The 26117-nt window shown below is 42.8% G+C and overlaps 1 protein-coding gene across 8 annotated transcripts in view; it reads left to right on the forward strand.

Annotated features, from left to right (window-relative positions):
- RAP1GAP2 (RAP1 GTPase activating protein 2) overlaps positions 1–26117 on the forward strand; it is a 794986-nt gene that overhangs the window by 477135 nt on the left and 291734 nt on the right. For 6 of the 8 annotated variants that reach the window (XM_040338455.1, XM_040338453.1, XM_040338460.1 and 3 more), the window contains one exon: positions 24837–24924. In XM_040338455.1, coding sequence (XP_040194389.1) covers positions 24837–24924 — 88 coding nt within the window. The remainder of the gene's footprint in view (positions 1–24836; positions 24925–26117) is intronic. The other 2 variants (XM_040338454.1, XM_040338457.1) reach the window with 1 other exon arrangement.

Below are 26117 nucleotides of genomic sequence, written 5' to 3' on the forward strand. Positions count from 1 at the left end.
CGGCGTATCAGGAGATACGCCGTCGTATCTCTTTCTGAATCCGGCCCAGTAGTGATATCTTTTTGTAACCATAATAATAAGTGACTTCATAAATACATTGAGCTCTTTGACCAACATTAAATGTGACAGTTCAGGTTCTTCTCATACATTATGTACAAGCGCCAGATGAGCGAGGTTCTGTCATCTCCAGCGTCCCACCCTCATTGTTATTAATTCACATGCATTGCGTGCTGCTCCAGAAGGAGAAGGAGTGCAACCTTCCTACAGGCCATAGACAAGGGCAGAAACAAAGGGGCGATGAGCAAGCTGCTGTGACCCGTAGCAAACTTTAACTTTAAACTGTTTTTTTTTTGCACTCTTGTTTTATGAGGTTGTGGTTTTTTTTTGTCTATGTTCATAGCAGACAACAATGTGTCTTTCTATTTTTAGCAGCAGTTTTCCCCAAATGATTACTTTACTCATTCAATTTGCATTATAGCCTGGGAAAATGTATATTTTTCTCTATATGTATGACACAAGCTAATGCCTGCCTTAATTTGAACATGTGGATCATATTAAAGATAGTATTGTAGCTCCACTAGGGGGCGTATAAGAACAACTTTCATTTGTCAATGATGTCTGCTTGATAAAAACACTGCACTATACATGTTACAAATGACAGATGATGGATGGATGGACAATAGGAACCGTGGCCCAGATTCACAAAGGAGATACGACGGAGTATCTCAGATACGCCGTCGTATCTCTCAGAGTATCTATGCGACTGATTCAGAGAATCAGTTACGCATAGAGATCCCTAAGATCCGACAGGTGTAATTGTTTCACACTGTCGGATCTTAGGATGCAGTACCGCGGCCGCCGCTGGGGGGAGTTCGCGTCGCAAACCAGCGTCGGGTATGCAAATTAGGAGTTACGGCGATCCACGACGGTTTTTCGCGTTCGCTACGTCGCCACTAGTCTAGTTTCCCGTCGCAAAGTTAGTCGTCGTTTTGGGTGCCTTAACTTTAGTCAGCAAACGTATTGCTGTCTAAAGTATGGCCGTCGTTCCCGCGTCGAAATTTAAAATTTCACGTCGTTTGCGTAACACGTCCGGGAATACGGAAGTACGCTACGCACGTCGCCGATCGCAAAAATGACGTCAGTTCGCGCAAAGCACGGCGGGAGTTACGAAACGGAGCATCAGTAGGTCCCGCGCGGGAGCGCGCCTAATTTAAATTGTACCCGCCCATTCGATTTGGACCGCCTTGCGCCGGACGTATTTACGATACACCGCCGCAAGTTTCCAGGTAAGTGCTTTGTGGATCGGGCACTAAAACTGAAAACATGCGGCGGTGTAACGTAAATGGCTTACGTTACACGGGCGCAATTGTACCTGAATCTGGCCCCGTATTTCCTGAATACTGATGTGGTCACTTGTTTGCGTTGCTTTCATGACACAATGAAAATTTGAAGCTGGAGAAGATTTGGATACTACCACAAAGACCATTTAAAAAAGAAACTTTGTTTTCAAAGGGAATGCATTGAAACTATGTGAAAGAATCATGTAAAGTTGCAGTTATTGAAAAAAAAAAAAAAAATAGGAGAGGTTTCACACTGCTGTGCTGTTGTTTGGCCCTAAAATATTTATTGGGGGTAAATTCACAGAGGAGATATGACGGCGTATCTCCAGATACGCCGTCGTATCTCTGAGTCCGGCCGGTCGTATCTATGCGCCTGATTCATAGAATAGATTTCTATTAGATCCGACCGGCGAAAGTCTCTTACGCCGTCGGATTTTAACTGCATATTTACGCTGGCCGCTAGGGGCTTGTACGCTGATTTACGCCTAGAATATGTAAATCAGCTATATACGCGAATTCTAGAACGAACGCCTGACCAACGCAGTACATTTACGCCGTTTACGTTAGGCTTTTCCCGGCGTAAAGTTACCCCTGCTATATGAGGCGTATATGCGGCGCACCAATGTTAAGTATGGCCGTCGTTCCCGCGACATAATTTGAAAATTTTACGTCGTTTGCGTATGTCGTCCGTGAATGGGGCTCAATGTCATTTACGTTCACGTCGAAACCAATGACGTCCTTGCGGCGTACTTTGGAGCAATGCACACTGGGAAATTCCACGGACATCGCATGCGCCATTGTGAAAAACGTCAATCACGTCGGGTCAGGGTTGATTTACAAAACACACGCCCACCTCTTCACAATTTGAATTAGGCGGGCTTACGCCGGCCTATTTACGCTACGCCGCCGCAACTTTCTTTTAAGAATACGGCACTTGCCTGTAAAAGTTGTGGAGGCGTAACGTAAATAGGATACGTTACGCCCGCACAAAGAAGCGCCATTCTACTGAATCTACCCCATTGTGTTGTGTATGGACTGGGCAGCCAATCAAATTTTAGTTAATAGTTATGATGAGTTTGCTCAGCCATAATCTATGTACATTTGACGGCAATCTTTCAGATTATGAGTGGAGCAGATCATTAGAGCATAGTTGACCCCACACAAAACTGCATTATAGCCATTGGGGGTTATTTCCGAAAGGCAAACTACAAGTGCAAAGTGCAGTCGCTGTAGATCCGAGGGGGACATGCAAGGAAAATAAAAAACAGCATTTTGCCTTGCACATGATAGCACTTATAGTGCAAAGTGGATTTGCCTTTTGTAAATAACCCCCATTATGTTGTTGATATTTTAGTATCCCTCTGCTTTTTTTTTTAAATGGTTGTAAACATCAGACGTGAAATATGAACTCTATATGCCTCTATAGTGTTTACTTGTTTCAATTATAAGCACTCAGATTCTCAGAAGAGTTACGACGGTGTATCTCAGGAAACACCGTCGTATCTCTGTTTTTGGCCCCGGGTAGCTATGCGAGTGATTCCTATAATCATTTTCGCATAGATACGCCGTAGATCCGACAGGTGTAAGTCACTTACACCGTCGGATCCTAAATGCAATACAACGCTGACCGCTAGGTGGCGTTTACGTTCAGGTCTCATTTGACTATGCAAATGAGCCTGATACGCCGATTCTTGAACGAATTTGCGTCGCGTAGTCGTCGTTTACGTCGTTTCCGTAGGCGTAAGGTTACCCCTGCTATACGAGGGGTAACCTTATGCCAGTCCGTCGTATGCCATGTTAAGTATGGCGTCGGGTCCGCGTTGGCTTTTTGCGTCGGTTATGTCGTTTTTCTAAGTCGTTCACGAATACGACTTTACGTCAATGATACTCACGTCGGCGTCATTGACGTTTTCCGTTGTGAGCTGAAGCATGCACACTGGGCTTTTTCCCGGCCAGCGCATGCGCAGTTCGATCGACGCGGGGGCGCGCTAAATTTAAATACAAGCCACCCCCTTTGAATTTTGCGGGGATACGCCGGGCCATTTACACTACGCCACCGCAAATTACGGAGCAAGTGCTTGAAGAATACAGCACTTGCTCCAGTAAGTTGCGGCGGCGTAGTGTAAATGGCTTACGCTACGCCGCCGCAGAATGTACAAAAATCTGACCCTGTGTTTCATTTCTGTCTACTGCTTTGTTCCTCTGCTATCAGCATGAATAACTTCAGACCAAAATGAGGGACAAATGAGGAGAATAAGGAACAGAGGGGCATTGCTCCAAATCCATACCTCCCAACTTTTTGAGATGGGAATGAGGGACACCTATCAGCAAAAGTATGCAGGCATAGGACACACCATTTGCCACTCCCCCTTAAAGGAGAATTGTACAAAAAAACAAGATTGGTTAAGCCCACAAGTGATTTTTTTACTACTACTATTCCTTTATATCGGCTTTTGGAATTTACAAATGCAGCAATTTAAAAACCAGATTAAAGGTTTGGCGCTGGAAAACACTTTTTGATAGATAAAAAGTGCATTTTATATACATCTACATAGATCTGACTAAAATGAGGGCCATGTGAGAAGGAATGAGGGACATTGCCCTAAATCAGGGACAGTCCCTCCAAATCAGGGACAGTTGGGAGGTATGCAACTTATATAGGAGGATTTGTTTTATCTCTTGTGTATTACCTGGACATAATCTGGGTATACAGCATGTAAGTGTTTACAGCCACTTCAAATAGTACATGTTACTCCTGAAGCCACCTTGGGTTGTGTGATCTAAAGATGCAGTAGTGTCCTGTGTCCCAGGGGACTTGTTTTTTCACTAATAGTGAAAAGTTTTCTTGCCTTTTACCCCCCAAGACTGCCTTTTACAGTATATGTAATATGAGCTTTTAGTGAAGGCCATAAGTGGCCATGACAACTGTCACCATTACAGAGCCAATTCAGAGCAATGGATTATATTTGCTGCTGCAGCAAGTGCATGTAAACAGGAAGTGACTCCAAACATACTGCAGGCTGTCAGCAGTAGGGATAAGCCTGGGTTCAGGTGTCAAATCCAAAAATGTTAAAAATAGTAATGACAATTTTTTAGACTAATAAGCAAGGGATTTGTCAAAGAAATGGCATGGAGGACTGGGCACTACTCTGGGGGACATCAAAGGAAAAAAAGTTTAAACGTTACATTTAGAGGGGGGGGGGGGCTTTACACTCCTTTCACACTGAGGCAGTTTTCAGGTGTTTTAGCGCTAAAAATAGCGCCTGTGAAGCGCCTGAAAACTGCCTCTTAAGCCATCCCAGTGTGAAAGCCTGAGTGCTTTCACACTGGGGTGGTGCACTTGCAGAACGGTAAAAAAAGTCCTGCAAGCAATATCTTTTGGCGGTGTGGAAGCAGTGTATACACCGATCCCACACCGCCACTACCTATTGGAATGAATGGGCACCGCTTCCGAAGTGCCTGAAAAGCGCTTCAGTAGCACCACATCACTGGCGCTTTTAACCCACTTATTGGGGGTTAAAAGCACCCCACTGCAGCCCAAAAAGCATGACCAAAGCACCGCTTTAACAGTGGCAAAGCGCCATTAAAATGAGCAGCTATTTACCGCCCCAGTGTGAAAGTAGCCTTAGGCCCCTTTCACACGGTTGGTCCGTTCCGTTCCGCCTGTCAGGTTTGTCGGCGGATCTAAACGGCCGCTCTATGGAGCGTCGGATGTTAGCGGAGACATGTCCGCTGACATCTGACCTGATCCGATCCGCTAAAATCAGACGGATGGTGATATGTCGCCATCCGTCCATGGCGGATGGGATCGGATGAGCTCTCCATAGAAGACAGCGGCGCTGGACAAGCCCCTCCCCGCTCAGTGAGCAGAAAGGGACCTGTCATCCGCCGGCTCAGTGGAGACCCACAGAGAGAGCTGGCGGGAACTGGCAGACTCCGCTGCGACGGATCCGCCTAGTGTGAAAGGGGCCTTAGGTGAAACATTCAAATTTTTTAATTCCTTCAAATAACCTGACTGGGTGTGCACTTAAAGTTCCTGTGAAGTGGTGCATCTGTACAATGTGTATAACTTACTGTAACTGACATTAAAGTAGAACTATAGGCAATTATAACACCTGTCAGTTTTTTTTTTCACCATCTGTGTCCCATTGCAGAATTTTCCCTTCACTCCATGTCCCATAGCCAAACAGGAAGTTAGAGGAAATCCCTGTAAATCAAGGGAGTTCCTTGGGGACCCCCAGGTCACCAGAACCAGTGTCCCCATTGGAAGATTTCCCCTCTATTACTTTTCTGGGGACAATTTCTCTTACTTTTACTTTCAATAGTAATGGTAAATAGGACCAATAGAGAGGGTGAATCTCCTTAAAGGAACACTAAAGGAAAAAAAAATGTTTAAATAACAAACATGTTATATATACCTTCACTGTGCAGCTCGTTTTGCACAGAGTGTCCCCCAACCCTGTCTTCTCGGGTCCCTCGGCGGCTCTCTCGGCTCCTCCTCGCAAGAGCTTTCCACCTTCATGCGAGCTAGCTCGCATGGTGGAAAGCTTTTGCGGGCGCGCTCCCGTGATACAGTGCCCCCGCCCTGCCACGTCATTGGATGTGATTGACAGCAGCGCCAGCCAATGGCTGCGCTGCTATCAATCCGTCCAACCTAGCCAATCAACGGCCAGGCTGGGAACCGAAGAGGATGACGGGGACGAGTGCGGGACTTTCGAGGGGTGAGGTAAGTAAAACGGGGGTTCGGGGGGGGGGGGCGGTACCGTCGGATGTTTTTCCACCTTAATGCATAGGATGCATTAAGGTGAAAAAACATTTACCTTTACAACCCCTTTAACAGGGGGCACAGACCACAATAAAAATTGGCAAGTGTTCATATCCATCTCCACTCTATCCAAAACCCCCAAAAAAGTTTTGCTTTTAGTTAAACTTCAAGGCTCCCTTTACATGTGTTCTGTGAAAAACATGTGCCACACTTGCTGAAGAAGCCCTATAGGGGGCGTAACGCATACAGGTGGGAGGAGCTGTTACCCAGGACATTTGCACTTTTGTTTCAGGCCTCGTACACACGACCGAGAAACTCAACGGGCGAAACACATCGTTTTGCTCGTCGAGTTCCTTGTGAAGCCGTCGAGAAACTCGACAAGCCAATTTTCTCCATTCCCGTCAAGGAAATAGAGAACATGCTTTCTTTTTGGCTCGTCGAGTTTCTCGACAGTTTCCTCGACGAAAATGTACACACGACCGGTTTCCTCTGCAAAAAAATATCTCCCAGCAAGTTTCTTGCTGGTTTTTGCCGAGAAACTCGGTCGTGTGTACGAGGCCTGAGTGTGGTGACCTGATGATATGCTTGTTATTCATGTAGACATGTGAGTGTTTTTAATCCCAATGTTCTGTTTTAATAAATGATATTTAGCAGAGAGCACTATGGTTTTCCATTTTTTTTATATGTTGATACACGTATAATCGAGCGTGTGGAAGTGGAATTACGTGTTTCTTATACGTTCTCTGCAGGAGTATCCCAAAATCATCCCAAAAGACATCTTATCAGGCGAATTTGACTCTGTAAAAGGGTCATTGCTGGGAGTTGAGCAGGCATTTTGTCTATTGGTGGTGGTCACGGTATGCACTGGATCAATTTGAACTGTCACATTGAGTTACCACATAGGAGGAATAGAAATTTGCTGTGAGGATTTTCCATGACACAGATGTACATGGACAGATCCACAAATCGAGTACGCCGGCGTATCTACTGATATGCCGGCATACTTTCAAATTTCCCGCGTCGTTTCTTTGTTTTGAATCCTCAAAACAAGATACGACGGCATCTGGGTTAGATCCGACAGGCGTACCTCTTCGTACGCCTTCGGATCTAAGATGCAATTTTTCGGCGTCCGCTGGGTGGCGTTCACGTCGTTTTCAGCGTCGAGTATGCAAATTAGCTATTTCCGACTATCCACGAACGTACGAGCGGCCGTCGCATTTTTTTACGTCATCTCTAGTCGGCTTTTTTCGGCGTATAGTTACAGCTGCTGTTTTGCGGCGTATAGTTAAACCTGCTATGTTAAGTATGGCCGTCGTTCCCACGTTTAATTTGAATTTTTTTTTTTAGTTTGCGTAAGTTGTCTGTGAATCGGGATGGACGTAATTTACGTCCACGTCAAAACAATGACGTCCTTGTGACGTCATTTAGCGCAATGCACGGCGGGAAATTTAGGGACGGCGCATGCGCAGTTCGTTCGGCGCGGGGACGCGCTTCATTTAAATGAAACACACCCCCCTACTCGCCGATTTGAATTAGGCGCCGTTACGCCGCGAGAGATAGACTACGCCTCCGTAACTTACGGGGGAAAAAATCTTTATGGATTCGAACCAAACTGCAGTAAGGTACGGCGGCATATCGTATCTCAGATACGGTGTGCCGGGGCAGATCTTTGTGGATCTGCCCCTGAGAGTTTTTTTAACGATTATTTTATCGATGCTCTGCATTTATACTGTGGTATCTATTTGTATTTTTATAGAGTCACTGGTGGACATGTTCTAGTGTTGGAAGCAATTACATTTAATGGCCATAAATTACTAATTTTGAATATTTTTTCACTATATTTTACATTATTTTAGACATATTTGCACTGATTATATATTCACTATTTGTATTGGATATGTTTTATAGCAGAGAGTTAAAAATGTAAATTTTTTCCCAAATTTTCTGTCTTTTTTCGGATGTAGCGCAACAAAAAAAAAAAAAAACCCAGTGGTGATCAAATACCACCAAAAGAAATCTCTATTTGTGTAAAAGAAAAATTATATAAATTACATTTGGCTATTTCATTGCATGATCGTGCATTTACCACTTAAATTAGTGCAGTGCAGAACAGCAAAACAATGGCCTGATCGTGAAGGGTGTAAAATCTTCTAGAGCTTAAAGTGATACTAAAGTCTTGTTTTTTTTTTGTTTAAAAATAACAAACATGTCATACTTACCTGTTCTGTGCAGTAGTTTTACACAGAGCAGCCCAGATCCTCCTCTTTGCGGGTCCCTTGCCGGTGTTCCTGGCCGCTCCCTCCTGTTCAGTCCCCCCACAGCAAGCAGCTTGCTATGGGGGCACCCAAGCCGAGCCACTGCTCTGCGTATCCATTCAGACATGGAGCTGAAGCCTGGCCCTGCCCTTCTCTCTCCTCATTGGCTAACTGACTTTGATTGACTATCAATGGCACCTGATGTGTGTCTCAGCCAATCAGGAGGGAGAGTCCTAGACAGCCAAATCTCTTGTGCTTGGAATGCATTAGGATAATAAAAAAAAAACTTCTACTCTTAGAATTATTTTAAGTTGTTAATCAAGGGAGTCCCCAGGTGCTTTGTTTGCAAACAGAAGTAAAGCGGCTGGGGTTTCCATACATGTTAATGAGGGACCCCACAAAAATAAAGAACAGCATAGGGTTCCCCCTAAAAATACATACCAGACCCTAAAGCCTTGTACACACCATTCATCTTTTTCATCATTCGACCTCCGGTTGGAGCCGATGTACTAACAATCTGATGTTAGTACAGTGATCTCCACCGCTGAGCTATTGTGCTCTGACAGGTGGGTGCCCCTCGTGGGCCAGAAAACTCCGGTCAGCTCTCTTAGTCATTGGCTGAGAGCGCTTATCAGGAGCCGGTTGGCCGCTGGTTTTCCAGCATGCACGTTTGACAGAAGCCGGCTGCCACACACACGGGCGAATGTCAACTGATTTTTATTGAATTGCCCGATGTCGCCTGACTTTAGGCTCGTGTGTACTAGGCTTTATTTTTAGTGAGGCTCTGGCATGGATGACAAGAGGGACCCCATGCAAAAAAACTAAAAATGGATCATACCAGACCCTTATCTGATCATAGGGGAGGGACGAGCATGTCCATACTAAACCATTCTAAGCCACATATCCTCAACATGAGAGGGTTACTTTGTCAGAGGGGATACCCCTGGCAAAGCATCTTGTCCCCATGTTGATAAGAACAAGGGCCTCTTGCCCACAACTTTGGCTCGGCTATTGCGGTGTTCTTAAGGTGGGCAGTTTATCAGAATTTGGGAGCCCAATTTAAGAATAGTATTACCACTGCTAAATGTTTGGAGCTTTGACACAGCCCAACTGGCCATTTAACAAACCTCTGAATTAGAACATTTTGGTTCGAACCTAGGTTGGAACTGAACCTGCAACTCATCCCTAATCAGCAGCACCCGGATCAAACAAGGAAATAGGTAATAAAATATATTTTCTCAATAAGGAAAAAAAAAGTATAATGCACAGTACTTCAGCAAACTAAATGAGGATTTACATCTATTTTACTGTATCTCTCCTTAGTTAAAGGGGACCTAACCTTGCTGTATAGTCGGATGTTGGATGGCTGCTCATGCTTGCTCTTTGTCATTTACTAGAAAGTTAGGGCCGGATTCAGAAAGAGATACGACGGTGTATCTCCTGATACGCCGTTGTATCTCTGAGTTCCGACGGTCGTATCTATGCGCCTGATTCATAGAATCAGGTTACGCATAGATCTCCCTAAGATCCGACAGGTGTAAGTGACTTACACCGTCGGATCTTAGGCTGCAATTCTAGGCCGGCCGCTAGGTGGCGATTCTATTGCGGTCGGCGTAGAATATGCAAATGAGTCGTTACGCCGATTCACGAACGCAATAAATTTACGCCGTTTCCGTAAGAGATACGTGGCGTAAAGATAAAGCTGCCCCGCTGTTCCCGCGTCGAAATTTGAAAATTTAACATCGTTTCCGTAAGTCGTCCGTGAATGGCGCTGGACGCCATTTACGTTAACGTTGAAACCAATGACGTCCTTGGGATGTCATTTAGCGCAATGCACGTTGGGAAATTTTAGGGACGGCGCATGCGCAGTACGATCGGCGCGGGAACGCGCCTAATTTAAATGATCCACGCCCCCTACCCGGATCATTTGAATTAGGCGGGCTTGCGCCGGAGGATTTACGCTACGCCGCCACAACTTTTACAGGCAAGAGCTTTGTGAATCAAGAACTTGCCCGTAAAACTTGCGGCGGCGTAACGTAAATGAGATACGTTACGCCGCCGCAGAGATGCGGCGATTATACGTGAATCTGGCCCTTAATGTTTAACCAAATACTTCAATTAAGTCTGAAAAAGACTTAGCTCACATTTAAAAAAAAAATTTCAGTGACTGCTATTGAGATCGAAAAAAACAAATGATAAGAGTACATAATGACCAAAGATGAGTATATGGTTTTGTTAGACGGAAGGGATGTGTGTTTGTGGGGGTGGGGGGTGCAGTGAGAATATATTATGCTGAAGTGTGAGAATAACCTAGCCTTGGCACAGATGAGTCATTAGGCAGACAGATTCTCCGAATGCTATGTCATAGCTTTCAGAAAAAAAAAGTGAAATGTACCTCTATAGACTTCATTTTACACAATACCCTTCAGCTGGCTTTTAACTTTAACCACTTCAATACCAGGCACTTACGCACCTTCCAGCCCATGCCAATGTTCAGCTTTCAGCGCTGTCGCAAATTGAATGACAATTCCGCGATCATGCTACACTGTACTCAAACAATTTTTTTATCATGTTGTTCCCACAAATAGAGCTTTCTTTTGGTGGTATTTGATCACCTCTGCGATTTTATTTTTTTGTGCAACAACTAAAAAACGACCGAAATTTGTGGGGGAAAAAAGACCGAAAACTTTGAAAAAAATTAAGTTGTTTTATTTTTTTCTGTAATTTTTTTTGTAAATAAGAAGGTTTTCTTCTTCAATTACGGGCACTGATATGGCTGCACTGATGGGCACTGATAAGGTGGCACTGATGGGCACTGATGATGGTCGCTGATGGGCATTCATAGGCGGCACTGATGGGCACTCATTGGCAGCACTGATGGGTACTTATGGATGGCACTGATAGGTGGCAGAGATGGGCACCGATAGGTGGGCACTGATGGGCATGGATGGGCACTGAGAGGTGGCACTGATGGACACTAAGGAGTGGCACTGATAATACTGATGGTGGCATTGCTGGGCATCACTTGTTTTATATTTTTGCCAGTCAATGCCCATGTTGCCAGTCAGTGCCCATTTGTGGGCACTGATTGGCATCTATTGTGAATATTTTTTAACATGTGGATGGCCATGGGGTACATACCTGGCCATCCACATGTTGCCCCCTTCCCTGGTTGTCCTGGTGGTCCAGTGTGGGCATCCGTGGGGGGCTACGCTGGTAAACAATCAGCGTATACCCCCCTGTCAGGAGAGCCGCCGATCGGCTCTCCTCTACTCACGTCTGTCAGAGGCGAGTGAGGAAGAGCCGATCAACAGCTCTTCCTGTTTACATCGTGATCAACCGTGATTGGACATGGCTGATCACGTGGTAAAGAGCTTCCGCCGGAGGCTCTTTACCCAGATCAGAGATGCAGGGTGTCAGACTGACACCCTGCATTAGTGACAGCCGCGCTGCACACCCCCACGGGTGCGCACCGGCATGTTATCCTGCTGGATGTCAATAGACGCCAAGTCAGGAATACAGAACAACTTCCCGGACGTCAATTTACTATTGACTGGTCGGGAAGTGGTAAAAGGGGCGTAAATGGAGTTTGATGTTACATAGTGCTTTATAAACCTATATACATTGTATGATATCCTGTGGGCCATGCTATTTCAGTTTAGGTGAACTGCTAATCTTGATGTGGCTATAGATATGGCCCTAAATATTCTGTGATAAGAAAGAGGGACATGTTATAACACACAGGGGTTGATTTACTAAAGCTGGAGAGTGCAAAATCTGGTGCAGTTGTGCATGGTATCCAGTCTTTAAAGTGGTTGTAAACCCGTAAATTTTTATTTATTTTTTAAATAAAAATTGCAAGACAAAGGCATGATGAGCTAGTATGCACAGCCCCCTCCGGCCGCGGACATCTCTCCCGGAGCTTGCTTCTGGGTATCGCGGCTCCGGCGCTGTGATTAGCCTGAGCCGAGATGACGTCACTCCCGCACATGCGCACGGGAGCCGCCGGTTACGGCACAGCTAACTGAAGCAATGGGCATGTGCAATGCGCATGTGCCGATCACTTCGGCACATGCAGACACAGGGGGATAACTGTGCAGGTTTAGGAGATATCCAGGCTAGCTACAGGTAATCCTTAATATAGGCTTACCTGTAGCAAAAAAAAAAAAAAAAAGGTTTTTAACATGACATTCAGCCGAGTTGTCAGAATGACAATCGGCTGTTTTTTTTTTTCCCGTGCCGTACATACCGTATTTTCACCGCCGCTTCCGGGTATGTAATGTGCGGGACTGGGCGTTCCTAATTGATTGACATCCTTCCGACTGGCGCATACGGCGCGTCACGAGTTGCAGAAAGAAGCCGAACTGCGAGTCGGCTCTATACGGCACCTGCGCACCGACGTTCGGCAACTCGTGACCCGCTGTATGCGCCGGTCGGAAGGATGTCAATCAATTAGGAACGCCTATTTAGGAGGATAGATGAAAGGTTTATTGTCCTTTTAGTAATTACATTTTTAGAGAGGTCTACACATCAGCCCAAAAAGAGGCACAACTGAGGAGAAGGAAAGGGGCTGGGTATGACATGATAGTATGCTTACCCATACACAGGGAATGATCTATGTCAGTGGTTCTCAACCTGGGGGTCAAATGATGATTTGCCAGGGGTCACCGAATCCTGGGCTGTTCTTAAAGCCCGCACCGCTCTCCCATCCTTTTTGCAGCCGTCCAGCAGGACTGTCCCTGGAGCCTGTGGCCGCCCAGCTGGGCTGTTTATGGAGCTCGCGGCCACCCACTCAACCTCTTTGTAGCTGCCCATTCAGTTCATGGAATGGCTGAAGAGCAACAACTAGAGGTCAGCTGACTAGTGAGGAATGTGAAGTGGGAGGGACTGGAGGAGACCCTGATTTCGGCATAGGTGTCACTGCTATGAGACACCACAAAGTGAGAGACACAGTGAAGCCGAAGACACAGTGAGTCACACTACCTGTGATTATAGTTGTCATTAAAAGTTCCCACTACAGTTCTCAGATCAGCAGATGACCTTGATCAAGAGCACCTAAGTTGGCTGATCAGAACTCCCCCCAGCATTGCCACTCATCCCAACTACCCCATATATGGAAGGGAAAGGAAAAGAGGGGGATGGACAAAGAAAAAGAGAGAGAGAAATAATAAGAGAGAGAAATGGAGGGGGGAGATAGAGAGAAATAAAAGGAAAAGAAAGGAAAAGAAAGAGAAAAATTGGTAAATCTTAAAGTCTACCATAAGGGGTTTTAATACTGTACGAGTTGAAGGGACTGCGGGTTAGGGCCACAAATTACTTGTCTTGCCTTGGGTGCTGACAACCCACACTACGAAAATAATTCTACTATTAGGGGTCCCCACAAATTGGGAAACTGATCTATGTGGTAGGCTAGTTTGTATACACGATGGGGATATCAGATGAATGGTCGTCTGTTTTCTTTGCATGCTAGTCTCATATCGAAAATGAAGAGGTTACTAAAGTTATGAAAATTCTCGTAGGACAGAATACAAGTTCGGTAGTCATGTAATGTGTTCTATTGTATTGTAATGCATTCTTTTGTTTCCGAGCATGCATGGTTTTGGTCTTCTGATTTTTTTCAGATGAATACTGTACTGATTAAATTAAAGTCGTTCTGGAGAAAATGTTTCCACTTGGATAAATTAGCATGAACTGTCTTGATCGGCTCTTGAGCGCTGTGCAATAATGATCAGATTATTGTACAACCGCTTTGATGGCAGTATTTTTCGTCCGATTTTCTGGCATTACATTCAGATTATCGCACAATCACTTTGAACACAGCATTTACCATCAGATTTTCTGATCGTATGTACTAGGCATTAGTAGTTTTTTACCCTGAGATAAGCAGCCCTACAAGCACCAGGTGGCTTTTCCCTTCTTTGGCACACCCCTCTCTAATTAAATATATGTGTGCACTTAAAGGGGTTGTAAAGGTTTGTCTTTTATTTTATAAATAGGTTCCTTTCTTTGTCTGAATTTCACACTTCCTGCTCCTCCTCAGTAAGCTTGCCCCCATCATCCGAGCTGTTCTGGCTGGGGGTTAGTCAGCATGCTCGCCCCCTCCCTTGGAACTACATCTCTGCGGGGAGACGCTGTGAACGTTCACAGGAAAAGTAAACCCCCTATAGTTTTTTAGCCAAAGAAGCTGCCATTTTTTTACGTTGTTTATGTAAGGTTTTTTTCGGTGTAACGTTACCCCTGGGTCTATGAGGCGTACGCAATGTTAAGTATGGACGTCGGGCCAGCGTCAAATTTTCCGTCATTTGCGTAAAACATTCGCAAATAGGGCTTTTTGCTATTTGCGACGTGATTTTGAGCATGCACACTGGGGTACCCCCACGGATGGCCCATGCGCCGTTAAAAAAAAACGTCATTTACGTGGGGTCAAGTTGAATTAACATAAAACACGCCCACATCTTTGTCATTTGAATTCCGCGCCCTTACGCCGACACATTTACACTACACTGCCGTAACTTACGGTGCAAATACTTTGTGGATAAGGAACCTCCGCACTAAGTTACGGCGGTGTAGTGTATCTGAGATGCGCTACGCCCGCTTAGATTTACGCGGAGGTACGTGGATTTGGCCCCTAATTTTTAAATGGTCATGTGAGTGCTTTGTTTGGATCATTGTAGGGTACATTTAGCGGGCTTTCTGATTTAAAAATGTAGCAGAGTTTTTTTGATAGTAATTAGCAATCTACCTAACAATTTTACTTCTTGCACAATTTGATTTAGCCCTGGTTCACACTGGGTACGATTTGGAACGATTTGAGATGCGATTTGACATGTCAAATCGCATCTCAAATCGGCGGCAATTGTCGGCAATGGCACTGTCCTAATCAGTGCGACGCCGCATCTGCGATTTCAAAAAGTAGTTCCTGTACTACTTTTTGCAATTTCGGGCCGCGATTTACATTAAATTGTGGCCGAAATCGCAGCGAAATCGCGGCAAAATCGCAGCCGCGAAATCGCGGTAAAATTGCGCATTTTACCGCAATTTTGAATTTGCAGCAGTGTGAACCTAGGCTTGAAGTAAGAGTTTATTGAGTTGTTTTTCCTAATATTTGCGGAAGTAAGCAAGCCAGATGCATAGTTTATATTGTATGAAAACAATTTTGAGATAATTACATGATTCTGTTTGTAGTAATTATGCTATTAATATTATAGGCATATTCAAAACTGAACCACAGACATCAGTTAATGCAGTTACACATTCATTAAAAACAATTTTTTTCATGCAATCAGCATACGTATCTAAATCTGTCTTGATATCAGCCTCCTTATTCCTTGCACAGCAACATTTAGACTGGAATGCACAGCACCATGACCCAATAAGGTTTTGCTGCATGTGCTGACTGGGCACAAGCTTTACTCTCTCTTCCTAACAGCTTGTGCCCAGTCAGCACATGCAGCAAATCCTTATCCCAACTTTCTGAGATAGGAATGAGGGACACCTATCAGCAAAAGTATACTATAGCTAATTTGCATACTCGACGCGGAAATCGACGGAAGCGCCACCTAGCGGGCAAAAACAAATTGCAGTTACGATCGGACGGCGTAAGAGACTTACGCCTGTCGGATCTAATGGATATCTATGCGTAACTGATTCTAAGAATCAGTCGCATAGATACGACGGGCCAGATTAGGACTTACGACGGCGTACATGGCGCTGCGCCGTCGTAAGTCCTTTAAGAATCTGGGCCAGTGTTACTACCTATACTGCCTAACAGTGCTGAAAAAAATGGAGTATATACTGCTGGCAGGATCAGCCTGACTCGTTTTCCAAGAATTTTCTGTGAACAGGCAGGTAAAAAAGTGCCATAAATATTTATTACAAAGTACTTACAGAGGTTGGCCTAATGCAAAATAACAGTCGATGAAAGATACACTTTATGATAAGGAATGTGGTTGGATGGTAATCTAGTTGAAACCATATTATTCAATAATTAACAGAATCAGACATTTCACATATCAAGCTATTGAATCTCTATAAAATATTACTGAAGATACACTTCACTATTAATATTTTATATGTATAGATTTTTAGGATTTGGTTTGAGAAGATATGTTTTACAGTTCAAGCTCTAGAAAAGTAAAAGTATAGTTCTAAAGTTCTGTTCTTGTAAAGCAGAACTTTAGCAATAATATAGCTCTGTCACCGTTAATATATCAATAAATGTATTTTAAAATGCAAGCAATGTAAGTAGCTGAATTTGATCTGGGATTAGCCTCATCCAGTCTGTACAGTAGGGCTGGAGCACGAGGGAAAGAAGCAGTACAATAAGCCAATCAGTACATGATAAGATGCAAGCTGATAGGAGGAAAAAGCAGTTTGACAGAGAGATGAGCTCATCACTGTACTGCTTCTCCTTTCACTGTCCAGTCACAAGCTGTAGAGAAAAAGTACAGGAAACAAACACCCCTGCACACTAGTGGATTACCGGAAAGTCTATATTTTGTGATGGTATATGTCACTGGCCTTGCTGCCCTTCAATGATAGGGGTATCCTGGCAATAAACAAGAAAAAGAAAAAAAGGGGGCAGACCAGCCTATTGCATTATCCCCTGGATAAATACTTATTAAAAAAAAGATAAATAAAACTACTTAGTGTAGCTAAAAGGTTCACAATGTAACAATTTCCCACAAGTGGCGACAATAGATCGTGCCCAAACGCACTCCAGATAATCATATGGGATGTGATGAGGGCCACTGCCGGCTTATGCGTTTCAAAGGACGACCTTCTTGATCAGAGCTGAGCTCTTTTTTAGTAAATATTTATCCAAGGGATAATGCACTAGACTGGTGCGCCCCCTTTTTTTATTTTTCTTGTGTAGAGAAAAAGTACAGCGGGGTAAATCTCTGGTTTCAAGGTGACTATTGCAGCAAAAGTTGGCTTTGTTATTTTATTGTAGAAAGTGAAAAAATTGCGCATACCAAAAATAAAAAATAATAAAAACAGCAGCAAACTCAAAAATGTTATACAACATAAACACGGATGATTATAAAAGGGAGTTGCGCTCAAAAATTCACATATAGGTGACTATATAAAAAGAAAAAAGTAAACGAGTTGTGTGATGACACCTCTCAGTATTGACCAAAAAGGTCAGCCAAATAAAGTCCAGAAATAAGTGCACATGTAGATTGAAACAAATGTGTAATTAATCCAAAAATAAAGTTCAATACTATGAATATCGCTGAGTCCAATTCTTGTATATAATGCTGGATCGGTTTCTGGATGAAAGTAATCTGTCTGACCCTTACCAGAAATGAAGATCCCAAGGATCAGAATGAGCCATCCATAATGGAGATCAAGAATCCAATCACAGTGGATGTGGAAGCTCCAACTTCAGCGAACTCGACCGATTAAGACGTTTTTAAAAAGCAGATAATGACAGTAGCCGGCCGGCAGACAAACGAGGCACGTCCTCGGTACGCGGTGACGTCAGCACGACAACCTCCCAACGTTTCGTCTTCAGATAGACTTGCTCACGGGAATGAGCAAGTCTATCTGAAGACGAAACGTTGGGAGGTTGTCGTGCTGACGTCACCGCGTACCGAGGACGTGCCTCGTTTGTCTGCCGGCCGGCTACTGTCATTATCTGCTTTTTAAAAACGTCTTAATCGGTCGAGTTCGCTGAAGTTGGAGCTTCCACATCCACTGTGATTGGATTCTTGATCTCCATTATGGATGGCTCATTCTGATCCTTGGGATCTTCATTTCTGGTAAGGGTCAGACAGATTACTTTCATCCAGAAACCGATCCAGCATTATATACAAGAATTGGACTCAGCAATATTCATAGTATTGAACTTTATTTTTGGATTAATTACACATTTGTTTCAATCTACATGTGCACTTATTTCTGGACTTTATTTGGCTGACCTTTTTGGTCAATACTGAGAGGTGTCATCACACAACTCGTTTACTTTTTTCTTTGTTATTTTATTAGTTAATGGATTATTCATTTTTATCTTATTTTCCTATTTTTGGCTAGTGTTCTGCTTAAAGCAGAACATAAAGGAGAAGTTCCGCTTTATGTTATCCCCCCCCCCTTCTCTACCACATTTGGTACAATAAAACTTCTTTACTGAAGCGGGTACTTACTTTAATACCTAGTACTTGGTCCCCCTATCTTTGCCTGCAGCTTCCCACATCACAGGTCCACTCCCAGAAGCCTGCAGGACCATTCACACTGAATGTGGGCAGATCACATGCACACTCCCAAGGAAATAAAAAAACTCTCTAGCACACCAAACTGAGCATGTGCAGAGCGACTCAAAGGCTCAGTCTTATCCAGGAGATGTATTAGGGAAGGGGAGGATCAGAGAAGACAGGATCAAACAGCCTTTTTACACGATACCGAGGATTGATCCCATAGGATCCACAGTGAGTATAACAAGCATGCTTTACTGCATATATGGGCTGATTTTACTGTTGGGGGTTTAGTAACACTTTAATTCACATGTACAGTACATTTTAGATTAGTTGGGAAATCCATTTTCATATTGGCCTGGGGGTGTTTTCAACTTTGCATGCATAAGTCATCTATAAAATGAATGGATGAATCATGTAATGTGTATAACAGTGGCGAGACATATCTCTTTTATTGGGTATGGATGGTTACAACATGTCTACTTGGGTTGACTCTTTTGAGTGTCAGCATACACAGCAGGGTTGTGTCTTTATCACTCATCATTGTGTTATATTTATGTACACTTTTTGTATGCTATTTTTCATTTTCCACTTTTACTATTGTTAGCCAATCGCGGTATATTAAGTAGAATTCATTAAAGTATATCTAATGTGAAAACTTCAAAACTCACCAAAGTAAGGGAAATCTCTTAAGCCTCGTACACACGACCGAGAAACTCGACGGGCGAAACACATCGTTTTCCTCGTCGAGTTCCTTGTTAGGCTTGTCGAGGAACTCGACAAGCTTGCTTTGCGTACACACAGTCAAGCCAAAATCTCCTCGTTCTCAAACGCGGTGACGTATAACACATACAATGGCACGGGAAGTTCGATTCCACTGGCTAAACACTTGGGGCTGCTTTTGCTAATTTCATGTGTTAAATAAAAGTTTGGTAAGAGACGATTTGCACTTTTCAGTCTGTTACAGCTTTAAAAATGTGTTATCTCCATTACAAATGCTACTTTTACTCCCGTCTCATACTTTAATCTGAGCAAGCGCGGGTTTCTTAGCATACAGACGTCCGAGTTTCTTGTCGAAAACCAGCCCGTCGAGGATCTCGACGAGCCAAATCAGACTCCCCGTCAAGGAAATAGAGAACTTGCTCTCTTTTTGGCTCGACGAGGTTCTCGGCAGTTTCCTCGACGAAAATGTACACACGACCGGTTTCTTCTGCACTGGTTTTTGCCGAGAAACTTGGTCGTGTGTATGAGGCTTTAGACAGTTCTCACAGGAACTAGTGTAATCATTGGAATATTCTTTTTTAAAGCAGTAATACACCCAAGAACAAAAATTTAATTGATTGCAGCTTACCAAACATTAGATGTAGTGGCTGCATTCGTTGCACACAGTTGATTTAGAGGTAGGCAAAACAATAAACAATAAAGCATAATCCAGTTTTCAACTCAATATGTCAGGCAATAAAAGGCCAAGAGGCACTACATCTCCAAAATATTATGGAAATCAAAAATTCAAACACAACGGGACTTTAAAGGTGCCAGAAACAATTGCTTTATAGTTATATAGAGTTAATACAATGTAATTTTATTACATATACAAAAGTTAAAATATCATTAAAAGTATAAAAACCACCACAAAGGATTATACAGTTTCAAACAGCAGTGCAGCAGCTTCCACTCTACATGTTTCACCGTATAGGCTTCCTCAGGAGTCTTTTGAATGCTGCATATTGCTGGTACTATAGTTAGAAGAACAAACAGTGCATACATAAGTGATAATAACATATATACAGTGGATATAAAAAGTTTACACACCCCTCTAAAAATGTTGGGTTTCTGTGATGTAAAAAAATGAGACAAAGATAAATCATTTCTGAACTTTTTCCACCTTTAATGTGACCTATAAACTGTATAACTCAGTTAAACATCAAACTGAAACCTTTTCGGTGGAAGGAAGTAAAAATAAACAGCTAAAATAATGTGGTTGCATAGGTGTGCACACCCTTAAACTAATGTCGCGTACACACAACCGTTTTTAATGTCCTAGAAAAAAAACATTTTTCTTGGCGTGATTCTTGTCAAGCCTGCCTTGCATACAATCGTGAAAAAAAAATGCTTGCGCAAAGCGCAGTGACGTACAACACGTACGACGGCACTATAAAGGGGAAGTTCCATTCGGATGGCGCCATCAGCAAGATTTCGTGTTAGTAAAAGTTTGGTGAGAGACGATTCGCGCTTTTCAGTCTTCGTGCTTTTCAGTCTGTTACAGCGTGACGAATGTGCTATCTCCATTACAAACGCTAGTTTTACCAGAACGAGTGTTCCCGTCTCATAACTTGCTTATGATTCATGCGTGTTTTTTCCCGTCGTTAAATCCTACACACGACCGTTTTCCATGACGTGAAAAGCGTCAACGCGAAAAACAACGCAAAAATTTAGAGCATGTTCTAAATTTTCAATGCCCATTTTTCACGTAGAGAAAAATGCTCTGGAGCCTACACACGGTCATGTTTAATGACCATTAAAAAAAATTTGCATTTTTCACGTCATGAAAAACAGCCGTATGTGCGCGGCATAATACTTCGTTGAAGCTCCTTTTGATTTTGATTTCAGCATGGCATCTTGACTTAGCAATATTTGCCCACTCTTCTTTGCAAAAACATTTCAAATCTAGCAGACGGTAAGGGTATCTCCAGTGTACAGCCCTCTTCAGATCACTCCACAGATTTTCAATAGGATATACAGTAGGCTCTGGCTGGGACATTTCAAAACTTTAATCTTCTTCTGGTGAAACTTCTTGTTGATTTGGATGTATGGTTTGGGTCGTTGTCATGCTGAAAGATGAAGTTCCTCTTCATGTTCAGCTTCCTAGCAGAAGTCTTAAAGTGGAGGTTCACCCGAAAATGAAAATTTTTAACATTAGATTCATGCTCATTTTGTCAAGGGGAATCGGGTAGTATTTTTAAAAACGAAGCAGTACTTACCGTTTTAGAGATACATCTTCGCTGCCGCTTCCGGGTATGGGCTGCGGGACTGGGCGTTCCTATTTGATTGACAGTCTTTCGACAGGCTTCCGACGGTCGCATCTATCGCGTCACGATTTTCCGAAAGTAGCTGAACGTCGGTGCGCAGGCGCCGTATAGAGCCGCGCCGACATTCGGCTTCTTTTGGCTACTCGTGACATGATAGATGCGACCGTCGGAAGCCTGTCGGAAGACTTTCAATCAAATAGGAACGCCCAGTCCCGAAGACCATACCCAGAAGCGGCGGAGAAGATCGCTCTCTAAAACGGTAAGTACTGCTTCGTTTTTAAAAAAACTACACGATTCCCCTTGACAAAATGAGCATGAATCGAATGTTAACATTTTTTTTTAGGGTGAACTCCCGCTTTAAGGTTTTGTGCCAATATTTACTGGTATTTTAAACAGTTCACAATTCCCTGTGAAAGTGGCATTACAGTTCACACCACACGCAGTTCCAGTGCGTTTTTGATACAATTTTCTAGGTTCCAGTACAGTTCTGTGAAGAAAAAATGTAACACGCTATTTTTTTTTGTTTCTGCACTGGAAACTGGCCAGAAACTGACTCCATTGGTGTGAACTAGAGCCATTGGAATACATGGAAAACACTGCATGCATTTTTAGTGCAGAAAAAAAGCACACAGAACTGCATCTGGTGTGACCTAGCACTTATTGTGCATACTTGTACTCGGATCAATGAGCCACAATGTACTGAAGTCATTGGATCACCCTGGCAGCCAGGCAACCAGCATTTTGTAGGAAGTGAAATGTTGTTTAGTTTTCTGCTTCTGTAGCGCAGTATAAACTGAGATCAGTGCTTTCTTAAGAGAATAATGATAGGTCGATGCATCAATTTTCTTTTTGTGAACATTTTACCAATGTGTTTAAGTTCCGTGGTGCTGGAATCGTTTTCTAGGATGATGACTTGTGTGATTCACTGTGCATTTTTTCCTTTGGTCTTTAATTACTGACTTCCTCCTGGGTACATTGGTCATCGGTACTCAGTGGTGCTAAGGAACCATGTGGCCGGTTGCCATAGCAACCTGCCTTGTTTGCAGTGTGATAAGAGTTGCATAGAGCTGTACATTTAAGCCCAGCTGTTACTGAACTTGGCAAATATAATAATAAAAATTGAAATGGCTTTTTTTTTTTACAAGACCTTGTCATTATTATGGTTTGCAGCAATCTAATTATACAAAACATGTATTTTCTTCTTAGCGTTAACACATTTTCTACTGAGAAATTGGCTACAGTCATGATCTGTGACAGACGCTGGGCTTATAAATCTTTTGTTGTATTGACTTGATCTTATAATCATATTCTAGCAGTCAGATTACAAATATATACCGTAGTTACAAGTATATATTTAATTAGTTTATCATAGTTAATTGAAAAACATTTATGGGGACCCATTACAAACATGTAAAATCATAGTGATGTCTTTGGGATATTATTTTTGCTACCTTATAACATTAATTATTACATTAGTGTAACAAAGACATATTCTATTGAGCTGTTACTATGCCTGCAGTGAACGAAAGATTGAGTTAATGATCCTAAACTTCTTCAGGGGAATGACCATTGGGGAATTGTGGAGTTCATACAGTAATTGAGGCATGAGGATCATCTTTATCAAGTTCACCCTTTCCACCGGGGACAGCTTCAGCTTACTCCATACCTTGACCAGATCGCGACAGCGATTGATCAGAGGGGTGAGGTTGAGATTGACATAGTCCAACAAACATGCGGTAACCTGAATGCCAAGATACCTGAAAGACGCCGAGACAGAGATGTCCTGTATAGTCTTTGTGGACAAGGGGGGCTGACGGTCAAGCAACAGGAGAGAGGACTTGGTCCAATTAATAATCAAACCCGAGTATTCCCCGAACCGCCGCACTACAGTCATGGCCTCTGCTAGGGAAGCAGAAGTGTCACCCAGGAGCAGCATGGTATCGTCTGCATATAGCATGATCTTCTCATGAAGATCGCCATATTGGAATCCCCGAACTGAGGGATTTGCACGGATCATGGCAGCCAGGGGTTCAGTATCCAGGGCAAACAGGAGGGGGGACAGGGGGCAGCCCTGTCGTGTGCCCCTATGTAGATTAAAAGTGTTTGAAATCCCTACCCCCTCCCGTACAGCTGCTACTGGGGATGAGTATAGGAGCTGCACCCATGCAATGAATCCATTCCCAAACCCAAACTTCCGCATCACCGCACAAAGATACTCCCACTCGACGCTATCAAAGGCCTTATGGACATGTGTACTAGGCAATAGAAATGTTTCCCCATTTGAATTTGATTGCTCTGGCAGTTCTAGAGATGATATCTAGTTTCTATAGATTAGATGAATGTGTTTTATGCATCATCTTTGTACTTTTCAGGCACATGACAGCCTACTGTGTGCATGGTGTAAAGGAAAACCTGTTTATTACAAACTCCTATATGACTAACCTTTGACTTGATATGCCAAGAAAGTGAACTTGTTTCCCTGTATTTCACTTTAAAAGCATTTTTCTATACATTATTTCCTATGGCCTTGTGTCTTTGCCTGTACTGATTCTGATTGCACAAGGACACAACAGTGCATCCAGTTTTATATTCATTATATATAGTCGTCTCCTGCTTCTATCCCTTCAAATGCACTTTGTGTAATCATTCATTCTACAAAGAGGAAAGCCAGAGACAAATAGAATATGCTTTATAAGAGGCTATTGCCAGATGGGAGAATAGAGGAGGGAGGTGCAAGGGAAATTTGGCGTAATGAGGTTGTCATGACAACGCAAATCTATCTGTGAGTTCCTGGGTGTTAGGCACCTGAAATTAGTTTTACCTTCATCACCTGGGCTATAGGACACGCACTTTCCGAAGTCACAATGGAATTGTGGTAAGATGTCCCGTTTTGCATGTAATCAATTAGGATTATTCAGTTAGGTGATGTACAGAATAGTAAACATATGAAAAATGCATTATACAAAGCAACCAATCCGAATTCAGTATACTGTAATGATGGCAGTAAAATATAGATTCCGATTGATTCCTAATGGGTTAGCATAATTTGTATAGTGCTCCTTGACTGTGTTCAAGTTTTTATTCAAGCAGGTCTTTAGTTTGAACAGTTAATAGTGGCAATAATTGTATATACTATATGGCTTACTGTAAAGTAGAGATAGCATGGGGAGAATATGAAACTTCAAAATACATACAGATATATGATATACAAATGTATTATATCACTTTGTTAATATGTGTCTCCTTTACATCAGCAGAAAACAAGAGCTATTAAACTCTTCAGAAGCCACAGTGCCGGATCGTCCAGTGTCACCACCAGCCACAGCACCACCAACCATGAAGGTAAGTCCGTATTCTAGAATGTATTAAAACATGATAACTTCACAGAGCTATACCATGTGAGAGAGTTTTTCTTTGCTTTATTCTGTGTGCCTCATTTGTATTGAAACATGGCATTAGCTGATTCACAAATGCAATTACTTAATGTTATCAATGCAAATGCTTCATAAGCTATTTCTTGTAGTATCTTACTATTGTCTGATGTTTACATACTTCTGAAAAAAAAAAAGTTTGTCATGAAGGTTCTCACTCCTTAAAATAGCTTCTGAATGGCAACAATTGTGAGGTTTTAGGAAGTGTCTATTGAGAAAAACGAAAAAAGCCTTTAAACTTGAGCTTTAATACTGATTCATGAGATCCATATCGATAATGAGAAATTGAGGCTTTCAGTACTTAAAGTATATCTAAAGTCATTTTTTTTTATAGTTTTCCCTACCGCAGTTAATAGTCCAAACCCATACATTTATTTATTTATTTTTGCAATTGGGGAGATTTTCCCTTCACTTCCAGTTCAATGGGCACTATAGAAAGAGAGAAAATCACTGGAACATGTGCCCCCGTTTTCCTCTATTTCTGTTTTTTGGGAAAAGTTAACTTTGGATTTTCAGTGGTCACCAGGGCAAATAACAGGAGTAAATCAACCTTAAGCCCCTTTAATACAGATCATGTCTGGTCCAGTCAGCAGGGAATCGGTTAACAGAGCACCTGCTGAATCAGAGCGGAAAAAACATTGGTTTTGTGACATCTGTGCCTGTTTTTTGCTGTATATAAAAACCGGAGCTTTCTGGACCTATATTAGATCTTTGGGCACCTGGATGTGAATAGACTTGTGTCTGTTTACATCAGACTACTTCAGATCTGTCGCATTTAGGTCCAAAGAAGCAGAAAAGGATGCAGACCCTTTCCGTTTTTTGGACATGGATGAATTTGTAGGTGATTGAATGTAAATGGATTCAAGTTTTCATCCACTTGCCCATAGAAAAACATGTAGCCCTCCAAAAAGCTGACAGTTGGCCTGTTTGGACCCCCCTATATGAAAGGGATCTAATGGGGCAGAGTCAACAATTAAAACCAGACAGGGGTTTTAAACTCTCACCACACTAACTAAAACTAAATAATAAATAGTTTTGACCTTAGATACAGTTTAAGTATCCACGCAAAATTCCACCACTTTTCAGAACCCTCCCCCCTCCGGT

This window comes from Rana temporaria, chromosome 2 (genome assembly GCF_905171775.1).
Source record: "Rana temporaria chromosome 2, aRanTem1.1, whole genome shotgun sequence".
NCBI classification, from domain to species: Eukaryota; Metazoa; Chordata; class Amphibia; order Anura; family Ranidae; genus Rana; species Rana temporaria.